The following is a 21,909-nucleotide window of genomic DNA, read 5'->3' on the forward strand; positions in this document are numbered from 1 at the left end:
TGTTATTGTCTAATAATGCTTTTACTAGGGGATAATTTAACCAATCATTTGTATAATGAAAATTTTGGATTACACATTCTAATTGAAAGATTTTCCTTGTAAAAATTGTGGTACGTCAGGGTGTTTTTTTTTCCCGTTCTTATACTTACTTATTTTGTCTATTTTATTATCCAGGAAATTTTTGGATTGTATGTTTTTTCATAGAGTCAATGGAAAAAATGTATTGGATTTCGTTTGAAATTGTATCGTTAGTGACCCCCAAAGTTTCTTCCAATTTTTCTTTAGGAAACAAACAAGACCACAGAGCATCATAAGGAACTAAGAGCCTAACAAACGATAAAACGAATCTATCTTATGAGGTTATCACTAACATTCATCATCTTATAAGATAGAGTCGTGCTGGGGAGGCACAAAGGTGAAAAAAAACACGTGGTGTTGTGCACATTACCATTATCGTAGATTATTTCCTCGGGATACAAGTAAAAAAGTATCTACGGGTATGTACGCACCACGACATCATTATTATTATTATTATTCTTTTTATTTTTTTTTTTGTCACCTTTACGTCTCCTTTGTGTCATTCCAGCATTTTCCTATAAGATAATACTAAAGAATTTTAATCAAGATATGAAAACTGTTGGACATTTTTTAAACCAGTCTCTCTTAAGAGACTCTGATACTGATGACATTTGAGCTATGTCTCACATGGCCCCCCACATTATCCATCGATCTACAACACAACACAATTAGAAAAGTGAACCAACCAAGAATATGTTCATGGCCCAACTGCATCAGTAGTAAACTGTAAAGGAGGCCCCACATCTTCATCTGCTTCTCTCTTCTCAAACTCTTTGATCAACTCGGGATCAACGTTCTCCTCAGGCTCCCACGTGGCGTCATCAATATCCGTCCATTTCACCAGATACTCTCTCTTGCTCCCATCCTCCCCAATTTCCCTCCTCCCCAACACTCCTTCCGCCACTGCGTATTCTAGCCCTGCCTCGAAATCTCTCACTAGGTCTTCCCCAATCAATCCACCTCTCACCCACTCGTTCGCTTCACCATCCTTCCATCTCACCAAGTATTCCACCTTATCTTCTTTCCCTCTCTTCTCCAATATCTCCTCCACCTCTGCATACTCGAAGATCGCCTCCTCCAAAACCCTAATCTCACTCTCAAGACCTAATCTCCTCGCGAACTGCATTGGGTTCCCCTTTGGAGTCGCCTTCAGAACCTCCCTCGCCAGATCCAACGGCGTACGTCCTCTATCATCCTCTACCTCGGGATCCGCACCAAGCTCTATCAACAACTTTACTACACCTGGCTTAACGTATCCAGCTGCCATGTGGAGGGCTGTGAGACCGCCACTGCTGTCTCTGTGGTTAAGATTCGCACCAGCGCATACTAACAGGCGGACACATGGTTCAGATCCTAGAGCCGCGACGAAGAGGAGTGCCGTACGCCCATCTTCGTCTACTGCGTCCACGTCACGACCGCCTATTTGAACTTCGTCTTCGTTGTTGTTGTTGTTGTTGAGGTTGATTAGTTTATGGAGAGCTGTTTCATCTGCTTTCTTGACTGCGATCCACCAAGGGGTCTCGTACTCTGCAACCACGTCTTTGGCGATGTTGGAGGATGGGACCCATGATGGGGTGTGACCGTCTTTCCATTCGATCAGGTACTCCATTCCACTGGACCCTTCTATGGCTCTGTTTCCGATGATTCTGTTTACTTCACCGTAGTATTCTTCTTCTTCGCTTTCTTGGGGCGATTCTTGTTGTTCATCTTCATCGATGAGTTCTTCTTGATCAACGAAGAATGAGGTTCCTTGAGATTGTTGTTGATTTTCAACGGCGAAAACTGTGAATTTGAATCGAGAGAAAGAACGAAGATGAAGAGAAAAAAAGGTTGGAGTTTTGGTGGGTTGAGAAGAGGGGATGATAGACTTGGAGGAGAGTTTAAGACGGGAGAGAGATGGGTTTACGAATAGAGCTTCCATGATTGTGGATAAGTGCTACTGTTTGGTTGACTGGTGAGGATGGTTGAACTGTTGAAGTGGGCGTTGCAGGTAATTGGGCATGCGAGAAATCCGACAGCCGGATTGAGGATAAGAAACCCCATCCTCGTGTCTCTGCCATTTCACTACATAACATGGGCTTTTTCGTCATTTACTTGTAAAAATGGTGTGTGTGTGTTTAACAGGAAGGACGGTGTGCTCAATGAATTTCGCGCTTAGATGGCTGATTGGACGCCACTGATGAATGGTTGAGATTAAAACCCTTGTTAGCAATCTGCCGTTTAATTCTTGAAAATTTGACGGATTTTTTATTTTTTCTTTCTTTCTTTCAATGAAAGTATTATTCTCCGAATTATTGAATGATTTGGATTCATTCACGGATTTTAAGTTTGAAAAGAATAAAATACGTTTACTACAAGTTATATGAATTTTTATAAAATTTAAGTGAAAAATTGCTACTATAACTTACTCTATATTGCAAAATGTAAATTTATAAGTTGTGATATTTAACATAAGTCAATTTGAGGCGATCATGCTTCAAAATTTTGGAGGAATCTACTCTTTTACATGATATATATCTCTTTTATTTTTTTAAAATAATAATAACATGGCTCTCTACATTTATTTGAGATTATACCTTAATTTTTTTATTTTTTGACTTTGGTCTTCTTTTAAAAATCAATGGAACAACAACCTCAATATCCTTATTATCACCATCATCTTATTAGCATTATCATCATGGAGGGCTAAAATTGTCTCCTATCCAGATCGTTTATTCATACTAGTAATGCGTATCTCGAGATAGACACGTGACATCATTTAAATAGAGTTATATCTTATTAGGGAAGATTCTAAGTTTAAAAGGATTATTCTCCTTTTATGTAATTGTTAATTTGGATAAGAGGTAAGGTGGTCAATTGTAATTAATTAGAGTTTCTCTATTTAAAAACATGGAGGCTATTGTAAAAGGAGAGGAGGAAAGAGGGAGAGGGGGAGAGGAGGTTATGTAAATCTGAGATCTATAGTGAAACGGCTCTCTGAGTTCGTAGACGTAGGCACATTTATCGAACCACGTAAAAAAATTTGTCTTCTCTATTTTATTTATGCTCTTTTTATTATTTTGTGAATTAAATATCGAAATCATGATCAATGTTGATTTATCACAAAATCGACATCCACGATCATTAATATCACTAATTTCATCATCACCATCACTATTATATGATCAAATTTTTTTAATGTAAAAGATGATACATGTATTAAGCATTTATCGTATATTTTTTATTTACTAAATTTTAGATCAAATTTTTGCAATCCACAATCAAATAGAACATAAATTTTTCACGAATCAAATGTTTGCCATATTTCGAATTGCTAATAAGGGTTAAAACTATGGAGCAAATCAAATACATAAAGTAGGCCAAATGAAGGGGTTTTGGTTGAACAATCAAAAAAACCACCAATTAAGTGTTAGCAGTACATAATGATTATGTCACCAACATGTTTTTAAATTTAGTCCGAGATTGAGATGACTCGTCGCTCGTCTGATACGTCTCGGTATCATTCAACAACTAGATGGATAAACAAGTCGAATGTATCGAATGAGATTTAAAATCATAGTTCATTTTCTCATTGTTGAGCAAGACGACTCAAATGTATCAGAAAACTTGTCCAAGATGACTCAATCTTGTTCGTGGACGAGATGAGACGTCAAAATGAGTTTTAAAACCATGATCACCAACAATTGAAGTAGATCCACCTCTATCTTGGAGATAAAGAAATATAGATATATCTTGCATTAACATACGTCACTTTGATATTTATTTTAGAGGAATAGTTAGGGGGGAAGTCAGGTCATAAATACCAGGATTTTGATGTAGTGAGTGTTGAATTAATCCGTTGTGGAAGTGATTTCAATACTAATTAGAATTAAAAGAGTATAAACAAGATTGCCAAAAATTATGCCTAGTGTAAGAGTTCACAAGAAAAATTATAAAAAGCAACTCATAGATAATATAATAATTTTCTTCGCAAATTCTTAATCAAAATTTAAGGTATTACATCAAATGAGAGAAGTATAAAGGTTGTTTCTTTCTTAGCTCCAACATAAATAAAATCTCACCACAAAGTACCTTCCAATCAAGACGTAGGAGATCCAATTGTGGTAGAACAAGAAGAAAAGCAGCTCACAAAAATTTGTTTTTAAGCACGGATGAAAGTCTCAAAGAAACTTCATCTTCTCTCGAGAGCAAAGGGAATCTCACTTTTCATTTAAAGTCATGATAATCTGACGCCCCCTACCCCCCCATCACAGAACCATAGGTCATTTGCTTCGGGGTATAAAAGAAAAAGATTTATGATTTTGTGTTTATCGGAGGCAAATGATCTATGGTTCTGTGATGGGGGTGTAATAGGGGGTGTACGTCAGAGGGGGGGCATCAATAAATCATTATTCTTTCATTTGTTCACATAATTACGTTAAGTAGCTTTTGGTCCTAACACATGAGCCGGGACCAAAGCATGTAACAGAACTTATTGGTCGATAATTAGTTGGTGAAGTGCGTTTTTTAATCCAAGTCATATTATCGTCATTGTTAGACTCTTAATGACCCAATCTTTCTATAATCTCACTCCCGCAAAATGGGGGAACCTGTTCCCAAAATGTTGGAAATCCACTATTCGTACAGATTTCCATTATATTCATCATATTAGGTACTTTTTATTATTATTAATAATTCAGTAATTATTTTTCATGTACGACCTCAAAAACAACCATTGTGATGAAATATTGGTGAGTATTGCAATTTGAACACAACAATAGTGTAACGATGAAAAAAAATTACTAAAGCCTTTAAAGTTGAAGAAACTTCAATTATTAAAGCATATAGCCTTGAAGAACTCGTGGAAGCTATCGATCCATCCCATCTCATGTCACAATCCCTTCATCCGAACCCAAGTGGGCAATAGAAGCAATGAGGCACAAGGAATGGGATCCACCAGAAGCAAGGAATCTCTCTCTTTTTTATCATATTGATTATTGAATTACTAATAAATAATAATATCAATCAAGTCATAAGAGTAATACACAAAATACAACCAATCCATAGACTTAGAGCGAATGAAAATATCCACACCCTATGGATAATAGTGGACCAATGATTTATTTTTCAATATGAAATTTATTGAGTAAATATTTTTATTTTCTAAAATTTGTCAATTTTAAATTACAGAAGAGACATTTTTTTTTTTTTTCTATAGAGAGTAAATGGTGATGGAATAAATAAGGAAATGAAACATACAAAAATAAAATAGATATTTGAGTATATTATTTATATAACACTCCGGAGGTCCTCATACCCTAAGATGTTTTGAACTCGATGCTCCCATGATCCCATTCCCGCCAGTGCCCCCTCTCCACGCTCTGGTCACTAAGGATTGACTTTAAACAACTTAATGAGTTGCTATTTTTTGGTATTGTAGACACCCTAAATTATGCCAAACCTTGGAGAAAGTTTAGATCAAGGTACTTAAAAATAGTGGACTAAGGCCCAACAAAAATCTACTTTAAATCCAATTCACTGTATCGGACCAAAAATCCAACACACTATATCCGACCAAAGATATTTTCTCCAGATTTTATGGTCCCCATTAGACATTTTGTCTTCCAAAGTTTGAGCTTGGTTTATACTTTGCACTTGACTGTTTTACATTTGTTGTTCACCAACAAATTAAAGCAATCAAAGGTGTTCTTACTACTCTAACATTGCTCTTTATTTTTAATTGTCAAAGCCAACTATGCATTTAGGTTAGGATTTTACACTTTTACCCCTATCATCTTAGAAATTTCTTCAATAAAGACTTGCTTTTTAATGGAAAAAAAAAAAAAAAAATTCCTGCGATAATTTGAGAATTTATCAATTAGACTTTTAAACCTTAAAAGAATTTGTAGAAAGATCTTGATGGACATTGACCATCCTATCTTTCAATTATCTTGATTGACAAAAGACATAGAGTGATAAATTACCATCAAGACCTCATTGTAAGAGAGTATTTTTGAGTCACACTCTTGGTATGATAGAAATTAAGTGCAACTTGTATTGTGTGGAACTTTTTTATCCAAGGCCTTATTGAGGGCCTATAATTAGAAGTCTCCCCTATAAATAGAAGTCTCAAGGCTTGGGGGGGGGGGGGGGGGGGGGGGGGCAATTTAATAGCCAAGAAACCCTGGAAAAATCACATCTCATTCTCTCACCCTCTTGAGCCCTTAATCTTTCTCAAGTCTCTTAATAAATATATATATATAAAAATAAAAAAAGACAACAAAAGTAAAGTATAATATTTTATAGGCATATTTTGTTAGGGCTTTCTTTTTCTATTCCTCTCATTTATTTTTATTTTTAACTTAGAAGCCTCTCACCCTCTTGGGCTCTGAACCTCTCTCAAATTTAATAAAAAAAAGAAAGGCAACAAAGGTAAAGTGTAATGTACTCTAGGCATATTTTCCTAAGGATTTCTCCTGCTAATCCTCCTTTTTTTTTTTTTTTTTTTTTTTGTTTTGTGCAAACCACCCCCCCCCCCCCCCAAAAAAAAAAAAAAAAAAAAAAACTTCACTCATATTAATCGATCAAGCCTTGCTTGAGGATGACCTCTGAGTAATAGAACCAAAAGAGGATGGAGGAGGACTCTAGATCTAGAACCTAATTTTTTTCATAAAATTCATGTATTAAAGGCAAGATGAGCATATTAGGGATCTCTTTTTAGAAGTAGGCACTTTTGCCCTTATAAAGATAAAAAATCCATTATGTGGAAAATTTGCATCCATAAGGAAATAAGATAAGATGAGATTCTTTTATGAGACTATCTCCCATTTCATTTCCATTACATAGCGCATCTCTCACTTTAATGAGATTATGTTTCTAAAAATAGTTGATAAACTTGAGACAGCAAGCTAACTTGGGACAAATGGTTCTCCATCTTGAGAAAACCTTTCAAGATGATTTAAATTGAGAAGTGTTATTGCCACACCAACTTTTACTAATGCCACACTACTTCCTAGTAAGTCACTAAAGAATTGCACATAATTGGTATGGCATTGGTAAAAGTTGGTGTGGCAATAGTAGCCTCTCTTTAAATTAGAGAAGAACCATATTGAAGTAATTTCTTACCCAATAAAGGGCAAAACAATATATGGAGTAGTTTAAAAATTATAATATGAAAAGAGGCTTGTGTCTATGTCGATGGAAAGTTGGGGACAACAACTTTCAGAGGTAATAACTCTCAAACAGGGGGACTTCAAATGGGTTGGTTCTTTTTATATAGGATCACATTGATATCTAGTTCATCTGAGTAAAAAAATCTCTCTATTTGGAGTTAGTTTAATTGGATTTTTACAATGATATCTATTTGTGTCGAAAATACAAATTGTTGAAATTTACATGAATTTAGGTTCAAGCATGTCATATTTTGCACTTGTATCCAGAAACTTTTCTATGCATCTTTCAATGGTTCCCATACCAATGGGATCAACCTAAGACTTGTTTTTAAAATTAACATGGTTCTTACATAGAACCCACATTTTGTTTCAAGTTTAATCACTATTTCGAGTTTTCAAAATCTTTTAAAATAGTAAAGTTCTTAGGTAACCCTCATTTCAATGGGAAGAGTGAAGTGTCTGACACCTTCCATACTCTTTAACTGAATCCCCTTACCCAAATCTCTGTGGTTTAACTATTAGAATCACTTTCTTCTAAAAAAATATTTTTCAAATAAAATCTATTTTGGGTGACCATCTACACCCAAAAAAAAAAAAAAAAATCATGAATGGTGGCAACTCTCGAACCCTAATTGTTTGAATTTTCTTGAGTGAATATTCTATATCTACAGGTACCGTGGTAATTTACAGCTTTATGTAAAACTGTTTTATTCCTTTATTGACCTTAGTTAGTAATAATTAATTAATTATATATATAATCAAATTTTAAGGATAATATGAAAAATATTCTATAATAATTTTAAGGGATGAGATTAGGGATGTAAATCAGCCTAGTTCAGACTTAAACAATAATTGTCCAGGTATGTGTGGCTTGTGGGGGTATTGCATGTACCCAGGGGATTTGTGCGAAATATAGTGTTCTAAGAGGTCAGTTGCCTCGTCCTTGCTAGTGTAACCTACCTGAACCCCCATCATTCATTAAGCATAATAATAATAATAATGATAATAATTATTATTATTATTATTATTATGGTCTAGGCTTTTCGTGGGGCTCTTTACAATGTCAAATCCCAAGACCCGATTGTACAACGGGCTTGGGGCTGGGCCTATCTTTTGTAAAATATTTAGGGAGTGTACTACGTACCTTTCTGCATTTCGAAGTAACCCTCACGTTTTCAAGCCCTCTTGACATTGTTCCTCCCTAACAGACTACTAGAAAATGACTTAAAAAAACCTTCATATTCGACATTCAACTTGTAAATCTGTAAAAATAAAATAATTTTTTTTTTCTTAGGAGCTGTTGCTCAATTACTCCCACATGGAATGACATGTTAGCCAAATAACACCTTAATCCTCTAAAGTTCTTGGCATAGATAATATCTAGAAAAAAGGGTTGATCAAAGTTTTGAAAATGGAGGGGTCATCAAACTCCCAGAGATTTAAAATTCAAACACAATGATGAAAAATTACCATTTTTTTTAAATATTTTTAATAATAATAATTTTGAAGTTTCTAAAATTTTGTGTGCCATATCGGGATCATGTTTGGATCCTACATGGAGGTGTGATCATGGAATAGAATACCATCTACTTCAACCTATAAATCTCAAGAACAAAATATGATTTAAAAAAATTAATAAAAATGAAAAGATGATGGGATTTTAAATAGAAAAATCAAGGGTTTTCTACAAGTATTAAGAGTGATTTTTGCTTGTAGACTCTATAGAGTGTGTGCCACGTCAAGTATAGCAAGGACGGTTTTGTAACTAACAATGATAGTTTTGCAAAATAGGGATGGCATTCAATACACGTGAGTTTGTGTGATTGTTGGATCCTAGATTTTTGTGAGCTTTATGAGCAAAATCAACAAACGTTGAGCGGCGGCTAAAACATCCCTCCAAAATGGGAGAGATCTTTAGTTCAAACACCCTCGTGGGCACCCAAGGATTTACTCCTGCTTATTTGTTATGTGTGATTTATGAAATATTACATGTACGGGGGATTTAGGCGAGAGATGATTCTCTAAAAGACTAGTTGCCTCTGTCCTGCTAGTTGAGCTTATGGCTCCGGAAGCCTTGTAATAAAAATAATAAAAATCTGTGAGCAAATTTTTTTTTCAAGGATTAAGGTGAATTTGAAAAATCATGATATCCAAGTGTAAAATAAGAATCCCAAGGAGATGTCACATATTCCCAAGTTAGATCCCATTGTCGGATTTTGCATTATATCTGAGTTGTTTTTTTAGTGAGTCAACGGATCTAAACCTTAATTTTATATTTAAAATCATTCCTCACGTGAAAATAAATAAATCCTTTTTACTTGGAAAGCTATTAGTCAAATAACTCTAAATTCTAATACTTAACCGCGTATTGCACGTTCATTCCCCCCTTACTATGGATTATTTGGGGGCACAAGCAACTCCAGCTTGTCCGGGTGGAAAAACACTGCTCCAGACTGGCTTACAACGCATGGGATTGTTACCTGTCCAACCTCATCACTTTCTTCCTTGTATTTTACACCAATTCGGTCAACGTTAGCTTTTCATTAATCAAGCCATCCGTCTTAAATCCATTCCAAGGTGGCAGATTCAAACTAAAATATTTGGTGAACCATAAGGACAAACGCGTGGGATACGCATCACTGCATCCATCGCACATATAAAATTTCTCTTAAAAAAAAAATCAACTTTTATAATTTTTTGCCACCCAATACATTGACTTTTCTTTCAACCATTATTTTCTGTTTCTTGCATGTTGATTGTCAGAAAAAAAAAATGGGACGGAATGGACGACGAATTTATTATGGTTGGGTGATTGGCTATCTTGTAATAAATATGGCAATCAAATTTGAAACTCCCAAGACTACTTAATAGGGGTAAAAATATCACAATTTTGGACTTCGCTTGCTTTCCATAGTACTGCCACGAGTCCGATTTAAAAACAGGTAGTCTGCTTCAAAATTTCGAAAGAACCCTCTTCGCAACTTGACATATGTTTTTTGTATTTATTTCACATCTTTACTTTTTCATTAATATTTGGGGGATTTTGTTAACGACGTTAAAGTGTAATATATACACTTTGCAATTTGGATCCAATGATATTTTTTAAGGGCATAATTTTTTTTTTTTTTTTTTTATATAAAATCCAATTTCTAAAATATATTTATTGCAATTTACCGTGTGCTCTTAACAAGACTCATATTTGAGATACCTCCAAAGAGGAGGGCTTCCTTCAAAATTGTGAAGAGGTCTATGCTTCGAAGTCTTTTTTATTTATTTGTTTATGCTTTTAAGGAATGTTCGAGGTAGGTAACTAAGGGTTGTAAACCAAGTGGCGAAGGCGCTCTTGTTCCTACTTATTTGTTAGAAGGATGGGCTGATTGGGCTCCATATGATAGTTGGGCCCAAGTATTATGCCCAATACCGGCCATGTGATCTTTGTCGAGTTTCTGGTAACTAGTTACAACATCACTTTTCGGTGATTTGTGATGGATCTGACTTTTGGCCTACAATTTCTAGCATATAGGTTTGAATATTCATCCTATCTTCATCATTGCTGAATCAGACGTCAACAGTGCTAATTTTAAATTTGAATTTTAAAGAGTGTAAACTCTTAATAATGAAAACTATTTAGTGTTTCTCCATCTTTTTTGAAAAAAAAGTAAAAAAACTCCCATGAATAATTTCCCGCGTTTAGCAATAATGGCACGTGATACAAGACACTTTATGGCAAATAAATATGAGGAGACAAAAAAAAGTCCTACTCATCTATGGATTGAGTATCCATGATTGGCTGGTAAACTAAGGTGATAAGGTCACTAGATATTGATGTGGGCCCGCAAAGTGAATATTAGAGCACAGCCACACATCACTCGCACTGGCTGAGAATTTTCAACTGGAGAGATTATATAATATCAGTAAGAGTCCTGCTGAAGAAAATGGCATTGAAATGTACATGGCGGGAAATGTTTCTAAATGTATATCAAAATTATAAATGTTTTCATCAAGATTTAAATTGTAATTCGATGAATAACATTTATGATTCTGACACATATCGATATCAGAAATGTCTTCCGCGATGTATGTTTCAATATTACTTCAATATTATCTTATTATTAAATTAAATAATTAAGTACTATTGAAATCACATGGAAGTTATTTTGATGTGGTGATGCACACATAAGCATAGATGTATTTATGGTTACATGTGCACCGTCACATCAAAATGTATTATTGACGTATATTTTAATGTTACTTAATTATTATTTCATGGTTATTAATGTTTTATACAATAAGTTAGTAAAATACAAATAATTTGATTTGGAACTTTTCATCATTCCGGTATCAACGGTTTACACTTCTTTTGCTTTTTTCCATATCTACGCGGTCCTGTCATTGAAATGAACTAAAGTGTGGGCCCACTGACTTATTACTTTGACTTGTATGGGTCCACTTTACCATAATAAGCTGTGTCCAGCAAGAAAGTAAAATCTATGTAAACTCAATCTCTTATGACAAGATTGCCACCTTTAGTTTAAAAAATGCAAGAGAAATCACAAGATACTACCGGTACAAATTTATATCGGTGTTGTTGGCCAGAGCAACTTGCCATCTATAAGTGGATCATATGTAAAAAATAAATAAATTTGTAGTAAAATAAGGAAAATTATAAAGTCCAACTAAGAGATGAGATGGAAAGTTATTCAGTGTCAATGGGTTGGTTCCGGTTTGGCTCCTATAAAAATTAGAATTGAAATCATTAAAAAATTTCAAGAGTTATAATTTTCTGACTCGAGTATTTTCATTCGGTATGATATGACAATGGTATAAAATCGTTGATCAATTTTTTTGAGATGCACAAGAAGTTGATCAACGGTTTTGTGCCCTTGCCACGTCGGACCGAGTGAAAATACTCGAGTCAAAAATCATAAGTCTTTTTTCAATTCGAATTTTATTTCTCAAATTAATGAAATTAAAATCATCATAAATTTTCTCTTTTTTATTAATTTGATGTTTTAGACTCAATTATAAATTGTTCCAATAAAAAGATTCAAATTAAAAGTCTTCGTACCGGATTAAATGGGTATCAATTGACACCCCTAATTTAATTTAAGAATTCCTCAATTTCTTTAAGAATGTTCCTTAAGAATTGACACCCCTAATTTAAGAATTCCATCTCAGCCATTCTTTGGACTGTTAGAAAATTCCTTTAAATTGACCCATTTAACATTTAACTGAGACCATGTGAAATGCAGGAAATTTGTTGGAAGCCGAGCGAAAGCAACTTAGGTGATCACATGGAATGTCCGTGAGTCGCGTCAATGATCACGGACTAAAATTTCAAAAGCAGTGATTTCATGGTGCGGGTCATGGATCGGGTATAACCAACATTAGTTTATATAGACCTCGATACGTCTGATCAAATTAAAACAGAACACGAAAGATAACCATTTCTCACTTAATATATCCCAATCACATAAAATCACAGCCGTGTTCTTCGCAAGGTGGGCCCTTCACCACCTCGATGCACATGACCCTCCCAACCGACACGATATATATTTTTTTATCATTTTTTTTTTTTGTGCTTGTTCTACACGTCTCCACTTGTAGTACTGTCCCGCACTTAAATTCTCATCTCTCATCATTCACTACTTCTCTCATCACATCCCCCTCTTTAAAAGTCTTTGCTTCCCTTCAAAATCAAACCACCATATAAACACTCCTCTCCATAACAATTCTACTTGATTTGTCTTCCTCTCTCTCTCTATCTCTGCCAAAATGCCGCTAAATTTAGTGGCAATTTTATCATTCTTCACCTTTCTTTTGGTGGTGGTGGTTAATGCTGAAGATCCATACAGGTTCTTTACTTGGAATGTTACGTACGGAGACATTTATCCTCTTGGAGTTCGCCAACAGGTAATTAACAGTTGTAAGATCTCCAAATTTAGTGGGAAAAAAAAATTTCTATTTGCTTTATTCTTTCTTTTTCTAAGAGAGAACAAATTTCTTGAACTTGTATTAATTATAGGGGATACTTATCAATGGTCAATTTCCGGGACCCGATATTCACTCTGTTACGAACGATAATCTCATCATAAACGTCTTCAACAGCTTGCCTGAACCGTTCCTCATCTCATGGTGAGACATTTTCAATCCTCATCTCTCGATCTCTCAAATTGTGGAGTTTTATTTTATCTTTTTAAAAATTCTGCTTAGTGTACTTAAACGAACATTATTAGTAGTAATTATTTTTAGATTCTTGGCGGAATTCTGACAAGAGAATTGAGTGTAAATGTGGAATGCACTCGCATTGCTTTTCAAGTTGTTTTCGTCGTTATTGAAAACGAAGGGACCCCTCTACGTCCCTACCTACTTTAATAGAGAGATGCGTATTATTATGTACGAAAACACTAGCCTCAACTGTCGTTTGAGGCTCTACATCCAATGGATGGTTGAGATTGAATAATAATCCTAAAACATACGCTAAATTTATCATCATAAAGTAATCTCTAGGAAATTTAACTTTTTCTCTCTTTTTTAACTGGAAGTTTGGTGGAAAACCTCAAACATTGTTTGAGGTAGAAAATCCAATTTTAAATTTAAACTTTTACTGAATGACGTGTACCGCAAGTAAGAGAAGTACTTGATGCATGTGGTGTACTTCCACTACAGCATTCGGTGATGTTTGGCTTACATCTGTTGCAGACAAACATGAGTCGATGGCAGATTCAAAAAATAATCTAAAATGTTGAGTTGGTGGACTTCTCTTTTTCGGCCCGCAATTGTACTTCTGATCCATACATGATATATGAATGTAACTCACATTAGATTTCAGGCACTTGTTTGATGTTCATCTTGATAGCGAAAAACTTTCATCTAAGAAATATTTTTCATGTGCCATCTTTTCTATAATAAATACACTTAACATGTGATATTAGCTTACCAGTACTCGTTTGTTGTCTCAACCCTCAAATTGTTGGCTAATAACTTTCCTCCTTGAAATATTTTCCCTGAATTATCTCTTTAAAAAAACAAAAATACATGGACAATGAAATGTAAAGTGTAAATTGTACAGTAAAGTTGTCTGGAATATCACTGTTGACTACATTTTCCCTCGTAATTATTATTATTATTTTTTTATGAACTCAAATCACCCATAAGGAAAATCCATCAAAGGCAATTTATTCAAAAGAGCAGAGAGAACATAATTGTCTTGAAACCTATTTTACTGCACTACATTTGCCGTGTAATTGAATTGGGAGGTACTATGAATCGTAGATTAGATGGTACCATTACATTGGAACATTGCTTGAGCCCTATGAAAACGGTTGATAAGATATTGATCATTTTAGTGATTATGCCTTATTGCAACATACATTATGAATTGTGATTAAAAGCTATTGATTCGAAGTTTTATGCGGAAAAATAATTAGGAATGGGATTCAACAAAGGAGGAATTCGTGGCAAGACGGAGTTTATGGAACAAACTGTCCAATCCCTCCAAGGAGGAACTTCACTTATACGCTCCAAGTGAAGGATCAGATTGGCAGTTTCTATTACTTCCCCTCTCTCGCCTTCCACAAGGCAGCAGGTGGTTTTGGCGGGATTAGGATCCTCAGCAGACCAAGAATTCCTGTCCCTTTCGATGAACCAGCCGGAGACTATACTGTTCTCATCGGAGATTGGTACAAGGCCAATCACACGGTAATGATCCACCTCGATCTCAAGTTCTTAACTCTTTAATTATGACTTAGTTATAAGGTTTTGGGCCTTCTGTGGGTATTTTAAAATTGAACCCGTGATTAGATAAAAAAATTTGCTAAATTGTAACCAGTCGATCCGATCAATTTTTAAAATACTGCTTTTCAACAAAACTAATAAAGCATATGGTTCTTCTATTGCATTTGATAATGGTACAACTGGGAACATTAAAAAAAGCAAACAATCTTGATTCAATATCATTTGCTAGTGTCGGTGACCCCCGACGGTAGTTTGCTTGACGATTAGATTGTTTGACCTTTAGCACGAATTGTTCTTGGTATGCTAAACAGCTGGATCTATCCATATCAGTGTACCTTCTCAGTTAGGGCAGACATACAACTGAATCTGTGGGCCATGTGTTTCCCTTGAAGCCCAAGAAAGCTGGGCCCACATATCCAATGGTCTTCAACTCTGAATACACATCACGAGGACGGGCCTGGGAAGACTTCTTGTTGATGCGATGGGATGATCATAATGTTTAGCAGGTCAATTTGGACAAATGACATCCCATTGTGGGTCCAAAGTAGAACCAATCACAAGTGCTACTTTGAGATCCTAATAAAATATCTTGTGGAGTACGTTTTTTTTTTGGTCAGGGCCACCTTTTTGGTGGACCCACTTAGAAAATTAAAAACCAGCTTGAGTGGCAATGTGTGGCTATGATATTTGAGCATTTCTTTAATAGGTGATTTGTAGCCATTGAACTTTTGGTCAATTTTTTTTGGATACTTTGGATTTAATGGTTAGGCTGGTTGATGGGTGATACCCTGAAATGTGGTTTGATCTTGACATTCATTAGAGAATGATCAAGTCAATTATCATTGGTCAGAACTTAGAATTATTTGATTAATGTGATACTAAAGGCTGTGGCCATGCAATGGTACCTGTATTAACTTTGAATTAGTAAACCTTGTCAATACTTCTTACTGAAAGTGAAAAAATTACTCTCATGTTTTAGACCTTGAAGGCCATTCTCGATCGTGGTAAAAAGCTCCGTTTCCCAGATGGAATTCTCATCAATGGTCGCGGGCCCAATGGTCAATCTTTCGCAGTGGAACAAGGTATTTCTGAGTCCTGGTATTATGTTGTAATCAATTTATAAATGATTGTATATTATTAGAAAGCAAATAACTCGAAAGACTGAATGATAATATGAATTATGTGGTACAGGGAAAACTTACAGGTTCCGCATATCCAATGTGGGACTGCAACATTCTCTCAACTTCCGAATTCAGAACCATAAGATGAAATTGGTGGAAGTTGAAGGGACACACACTCTCCAAACTACCTACTCATCACTCGATGTCCACGTCGGCCAATCCTACTCCGTGCTAGTGACAGCTGATCAACCCTCCCAGGATTACTACATTGCTGTTTCAACCCGATTCACCACCACGGTACTCACCACCACTGCCATTCTTCGTTACAGCAATTCAGCTGGTCCTGTCTCTGGCCCACCCCCAGGTGGTCCTACCATCCAAATTGATTGGTCCCTCAACCAAGCTCGTTCCATCAGGTATATATGTACTTGCTTTATTAATCTAAATAGTAGCCCATATCACTATAGACAAGTTGTCGGTACCAACTTCATGGGTATGGGTCCAATACATTCACTTGACAAGAAACTCCAATAATCGAATCATGGTGGATGATTTGGGCCTACAAACTGGACAGTTTTCTTTAACAATTAGTTGAATTTCATTAAACTTAAATGTATTCTCTATGTATCTCAGGACTAACCTCACAGCAAGTGGACCAAGGCCGAACCCACAAGGATCTTACCACTATGGCCTTATCAATACCACACGGACGATCAGGCTAGCCAGCTCAGCGGGCCAAGTTAATGGCAAGCAGAGGTACGCAGTCAACAGTGTCTCCTTTATCCCTGCCGATACTCCTCTGAAGATTGCCGACTTCTTCAAGATAGGAGGTGTTTTCCGTCTAGGAAGTATCTCAGACAATCCCACTGGTGGAGGGATATACCTTGACACATCGGTCATGGCTGCTGATTTTAGAGCATTTATTGAGATTGTGTTCGAGAACCCTGAGAACATCATCCAGAGCTGGCACCTTGACGGTTATTCCTTCTTTGTTGTCGGGTAAGTATATGGTTTACAAAGCGTCCTAATTTATTCTTATTATATATTGATCATGGCTGTTACAATCATTTGACTTTTACTAAGCATTAACCATCAATTGGATAAATTTGAATTTAATGTTTGTTCAACTTTCTATCTTCTTATGTTTCTATTACAGTATGGATGGAGGGCAGTGGACTTCAGCAAGTAGGAATCAGTATAACCTTAGAGATGCAATTGCACGTTGCACTGTCCAGGTGAGCTTAATTGTTCTGATAATAAAGGACCAATGTTTATTTTTCATTGAACCATTGCTTTTAGTTTGTTTTGTTCATTTGTCTATTCAAGGAACACAATGAGGGTAAGTTAGAAGAAAAAAAAGTTAAGGTTGGTGTGGTCTGTGTGAGAAAATGAAAAGAAGCAATCCTCCCTATGCATGGTAATGCAAGGAGGTCTGACCGTCTAAAATAAACTAGAGATTGGGTTATTGTGATTGTTGTGTTTTTAGTAGATTTTTCCGTTGGAGATCTTCTAAATTTCTTAATTTAGACTGATTTTGAAATAGTTAGGGTTGAATATAATGGATTGAGACCCTTGGTGTTGCAGGTATACCCCAAATCATGGACAGCTATTTATGTGGCACTCGATAATGTGGGAATGTGGAATTTGAGATCAGAGTTCTGGGCTCGCCAATACCTCGGACAACAATTTTATTTACGTGTTTATTCACCAGTGGAATCAATCAGAGATGAGTATCCCATCCCGAGAAATGCCCTTCTCTGTGGTAGGGCTGCCCGCCGACACACCCGCCCCCTCTGATATAAGGAAGACACAAGGTAGTAGGGAAAGCCTAATTAGATTAGGTTATTGAAGATTGGAGTGCAAGTTGTGTTATTTATTAATCTCATTTTGGGTGCTTACTCGGCACCAGTTCAAGAAAAACTCTAAAAATCGACCCCATCTCAAGGTCACATTCTTTTCTACGGAATATTGTATCTTAGATTTGCTTTGTTAATTATCATACATAATTATTATTTTAAATAATGCCGACACTTTTATTTGGAGTTGAAATGCTGATGAATTCTGCCTGTAGAGAGATCCAAAATGGAACTGTAGCGTGGAATCATTTTTTTTTTTTTTTTCCTATGAAGATCAGATTGGAGACCTAGGTTGTAGCCAAGCCAGAACTTGCCTCTGACACCCCCAGAGACCAAAACTTATTTCCTTTCTCTTGAGATTAGTAAAGTAAATTTGAAAAATCTAGTTTCATTTAGAATATAGTGAAATTGAGAAACAAGAAGATGATATGGTGTATCACAATCCAGTTCAAATCGTCGTAATGGAATTCTTTATGATCTCTGTGAGAGGGAACTCTCTTGTGTGTTTAGTTCTGATTGTAGGTCTCGAGTCCTACTTGTTCCCTTGAGAAAGAGAACATGCATTGTTCTTGAAAATGAAATCAAAACTTCCTGTTTTTCCGCCATAATAAGCAGAACTTGTAGAATTGGCCTAGTTTCAACACCCCCTTTAGATGGAGATCATTCCCATTGTCAGTTTGTGAGGTGCAAAAAAAAAAAAAAACGTCATGTAGTTCACTTTCGGGGTGCTACACATGAATGAATATTGGTCCATCCCATCAACAATCTTACAAACAAAATCAGTTTAATTGGCAATTTCTAATTTTTGGGTCTGTAGTTTATGATGAAAAACGATTGAGTCTAACCATTCCAACCCCATGCCAATATGTCCAAGAGTCCCAAGTCAATGGTATAGGTTCATAAGGAGACATTTTATAGTTAATGAATCATGTTTAATAATGAATATCATTGTAAGATCTGAAAATAACAGAAGGTACCATTTTTATTCAAATCAAGATGCAATTTGAAAGTTCACACATTTTTTAAAAATCCATGAGAAAAACTAGAATGAAAAGAGAAAAAAAAAACAGTGATATGTGAGAAGATAGCGCTGTTTGCAAACATATGGTATGACATTTTTGTAAATTTAAGCAACTTAAGAAATACTTTAAGTAGTCTATTTAACAAAACAACAACAACAACAAAAAATGTTATGGAACTGTTTCCCCACAAAATTACCCTAAATAACTATTGTCGTATAACCCTGAGGGGTGGCACAATGGCAATTTCTGATCCAATAAGCGGCGAGTTCGATACCCAATATGAGCAGTATTTCCTCAGGGCCACCCGTGAGAGTGCACCCTCACTTACGCAATGTGTGTGATGTGCGGGCACTGCACATGCTCGAGGTCAGGGGAGAGACCCACATGCTTTGGCTCTGGCCTTGGCTCTTCCGATCTCTCTAGTTGGACTTAAGTTCGGATACCCCTGTCATCCAAAAGAAAGAAAATTATTGTTACATCAAACCTCAAAGTATACCCACCCCACTCATGGAAACACTCGAACAGAGCATATGTGATTTGGAAAGAAGAGTTACATTGCCCTCGACTATGAATGGCCCAAGTGATCCTTGGAAGGATCCTGGAACAAATACATATAGTGGCGTATTCATTTTATATAGACTCTCAGAGGATTCTACAAAATTTTATCATCATGGTGTGTCCTAGAATATTCTTAAAATAATTATAGAATTACTGTAGAACACACATGCTATAAAAACTTCTTATTGTATATAAGATTATATATGGACTTGATATATTCCTCCATATAGCACGAACAAAGTTCCGATCTTTCCAGGCCTCTAAAAACCTCTCCAACATCCTCACATTGTATCACAGGATCATAACACTCCCCGCCCTATAACTGTGTTGTTGACACCCTTGCAATACATGTTACGTGCCTAAATGTTTAATGGCTTAAATTTGATGTGTCCCAATAGGTTTAGGCCATTTAGCATATTAGTTTAGGTTCCTAACATTTGGTATCAAAGCCAACCCCACTTCTCTAATTCGAGTCACTGAAAAAATTACCGGGAAGGGCTATGGAAAAAAAACCCTAAAAAATATCCCAAGAAGTGCGCAAGGGCTACGAACTATGAGATAACCTCAAGATGTGCCTTGCTTAAGAGTACAAACCACCATGGACGTCAACTGCAAAGCGTGATGGTTTGGTACGTGCCTAAGTGGTTAACGACTTAAATTTCACATATTCCAACAGGTTTCTATTTGGCATATCAGTTTAGTTTCCTAAAAATGCATCATCATCCTTTCTAATTTCAAGGATGTCACCCCTTACCCAATGAGGGTGTACGTCATGCATCCTTGATCTTATTACGCGGCCTCCTCAAGTGTACCTTGACCCACTGCTTTAGTACGATCTACTTAAAGCACGAAATCCAACTATATGACCCATGAATCAACATGACTGATGGAAAAAAAAATATATATGTTGTCAATCGTTAAAAAACGAAATTCAACTATTGAATTATATGTGCCCAATAATAAATGAAAACATAAGGTCCCGACCATTGAACAATGAAATCCAACGATGATGATTTATACATCCTTACTATCACAATGAGAGAAGCTGGAGTAGAAGAGGTTTGACTGTCCACAAATGCCCCCACTTTAATATTTAAATTTAAAATAATTAGGGTCATTTTGGTGAAAAACAAAGAAAATTGTGACTTATGATGGTATAATCATGTTGTTAATTTGGCAAAATTACAAAAAATATCGTTTTTTTACTATATAATCTTCAAAAACCCTTTAATCAATATTTTAGATTACAATAATTCCTTTTGATACATGCTCTTGTCTTTGTCTTCACTATTATAAAGAGAGTAGGTGGGTATAAGTAGTTCAAAACCAAAAAAATGAGTGGTCATAAATGCCCCCATTTTTATATTTAAATATAATATAATCAATGTCATTTTAGTTAAAATCTCATAAAATTGCAATCCACGGTCCTAGACTCACTTTGGCATGGTTTTCAAAACTATAAAAATATCATTTTTACTATTTAATCTACAAAAACCATTCAATCAATATTTTAAATTACAAACTAGGAGGTGGCATGTGCTGACCCAAATGTATATGTAATTCTGAAGGGTTTATTTATAATTTTTTTAAAGTAACTAAAAGGTGATTTTGAATATTACATGATTAAAAAGGATTTTATTTTTTTAATAATTTTAAAAACTAATCAACGTGATTTAATAGTTACAAGAATGTAAATGTATTAATTTAACCAAAATGACTGATTACATTAAGTTCAAATGTCGAGGAGGGCATTTTTGAAATCTAAATTTTGGTGTCGAACAACTTCTTCTACTCCACCTTCTCTCACTATGATAGTAAAGATAAACCCTTTTGATAAATGTGCATTTGTACATGCCACCTTCCAGTAACCAATAATACATATCGAGTCCAACCAGCCTTACTTACACAGTGAGGAAAAAAAAGGCCTTATTAGGCCTCATATATTGTCAAAAGAATCTCAAGATTTGTAAAACAAATCCACGATATGCATAATAAATCTTGAGGTCTTGTTTTACGCATCTTAATGTTGTTGCCCATTGATGAGCCTTAGTAAGGTTTTTTTCGTTCTTAGTCTAGAAAGTGTTAGTGATACATATTTAAACATTCTTGTGATCATGCGTTTTCCGCAAGTCACCTTATTGAAAGCATGGTTTCAATAATTTGTTCAAGATCAAGACATATCACCTGAGTCGTCTCGGTATCAGGCATGGACGAGGCAGACAGACAAGTCAATTTTTCGGATGAGATTTAAAATCCACATTCATTTTTCAAAATTTGAACGAGACATCTCTAACTCATCAGAGAACTCGGTCTAGACGACTCGGTATCTGGCATGTACGAGACATTAAAACCATGATGTAGAGCATAGGAGCCTGGGTTCTCTCCA

The 21,909-nt window shown here is 35.5% G+C and overlaps 2 protein-coding genes across 2 annotated transcripts; one reads left to right on the plus strand and one right to left on the minus strand.

Annotated features, from left to right (window-relative positions):
• Positions 1–626: 626 nt before the first annotated feature.
• Positions 627–2,318, minus strand: CAO (chloroplast signal recognition particle component (CAO)). Its single transcript, XM_086420076.1, has one exon. The coding sequence runs from the start codon at positions 1,997–1,999 to the stop codon at positions 776–778; it is 1,224 nt and encodes a 407-aa protein (XP_086276202.1). The 5' UTR covers positions 2,000–2,318; the 3' UTR covers positions 627–775.
• A 10,560-nt stretch (positions 2,319–12,878) lies between these two features.
• On the plus strand, positions 12,879–18,136 carry LOC147408627 (L-ascorbate oxidase homolog). Its single transcript, XM_086420099.1, has 8 exons — positions 12,879–13,142; positions 13,255–13,364; positions 14,660–14,930; positions 15,946–16,048; positions 16,158–16,503; positions 16,721–17,086; positions 17,244–17,322; positions 17,672–18,136. Exons 1-8 carry the CDS (start codon positions 13,005–13,007, stop codon positions 17,882–17,884), a joined length of 1,626 nt encoding a protein of 541 aa, XP_086276225.1. The 5' UTR covers positions 12,879–13,004; the 3' UTR covers positions 17,885–18,136.
• The last annotated feature ends 3,773 nt before the right edge of the window (positions 18,137–21,909 follow it).

The sequence above is a fragment of the Akebia trifoliata genome, chromosome 2 (genome assembly GCF_017979445.1).
Source record: "Akebia trifoliata isolate Shusen 1 chromosome 2, ASM1797944v1, whole genome shotgun sequence".
In the NCBI taxonomy this organism is placed as follows: domain Eukaryota; kingdom Viridiplantae; phylum Streptophyta; class Magnoliopsida; order Ranunculales; family Lardizabalaceae; genus Akebia; species Akebia trifoliata.

Excerpts from the sequence above, each read along its gene's own strand:
- CAO (XM_086420076.1), bottom strand. The coding sequence starts at position 1,999 with ATGGAAGCTCTATTCGTAAACCCATCTCTCTCCCGTCTTAAACTCTCC.
- LOC147408627 (XM_086420099.1), top strand. The coding sequence starts at position 13,005 with ATGCCGCTAAATTTAGTGGCAATTTTATCATTCTTCACCTTTCTTTTG. Across the intron at positions 13,365-14,659 it reads GAACCGTTCCTCATCTCATG|GAATGGGATTCAACAAAGGA; the intron begins GTGAGACATTTT and ends AAAAATAATTAG. Across the intron at positions 16,504-16,720 it reads AACCAAGCTCGTTCCATCAG|GACTAACCTCACAGCAAGTG; the intron begins GTATATATGTAC and ends TATGTATCTCAG.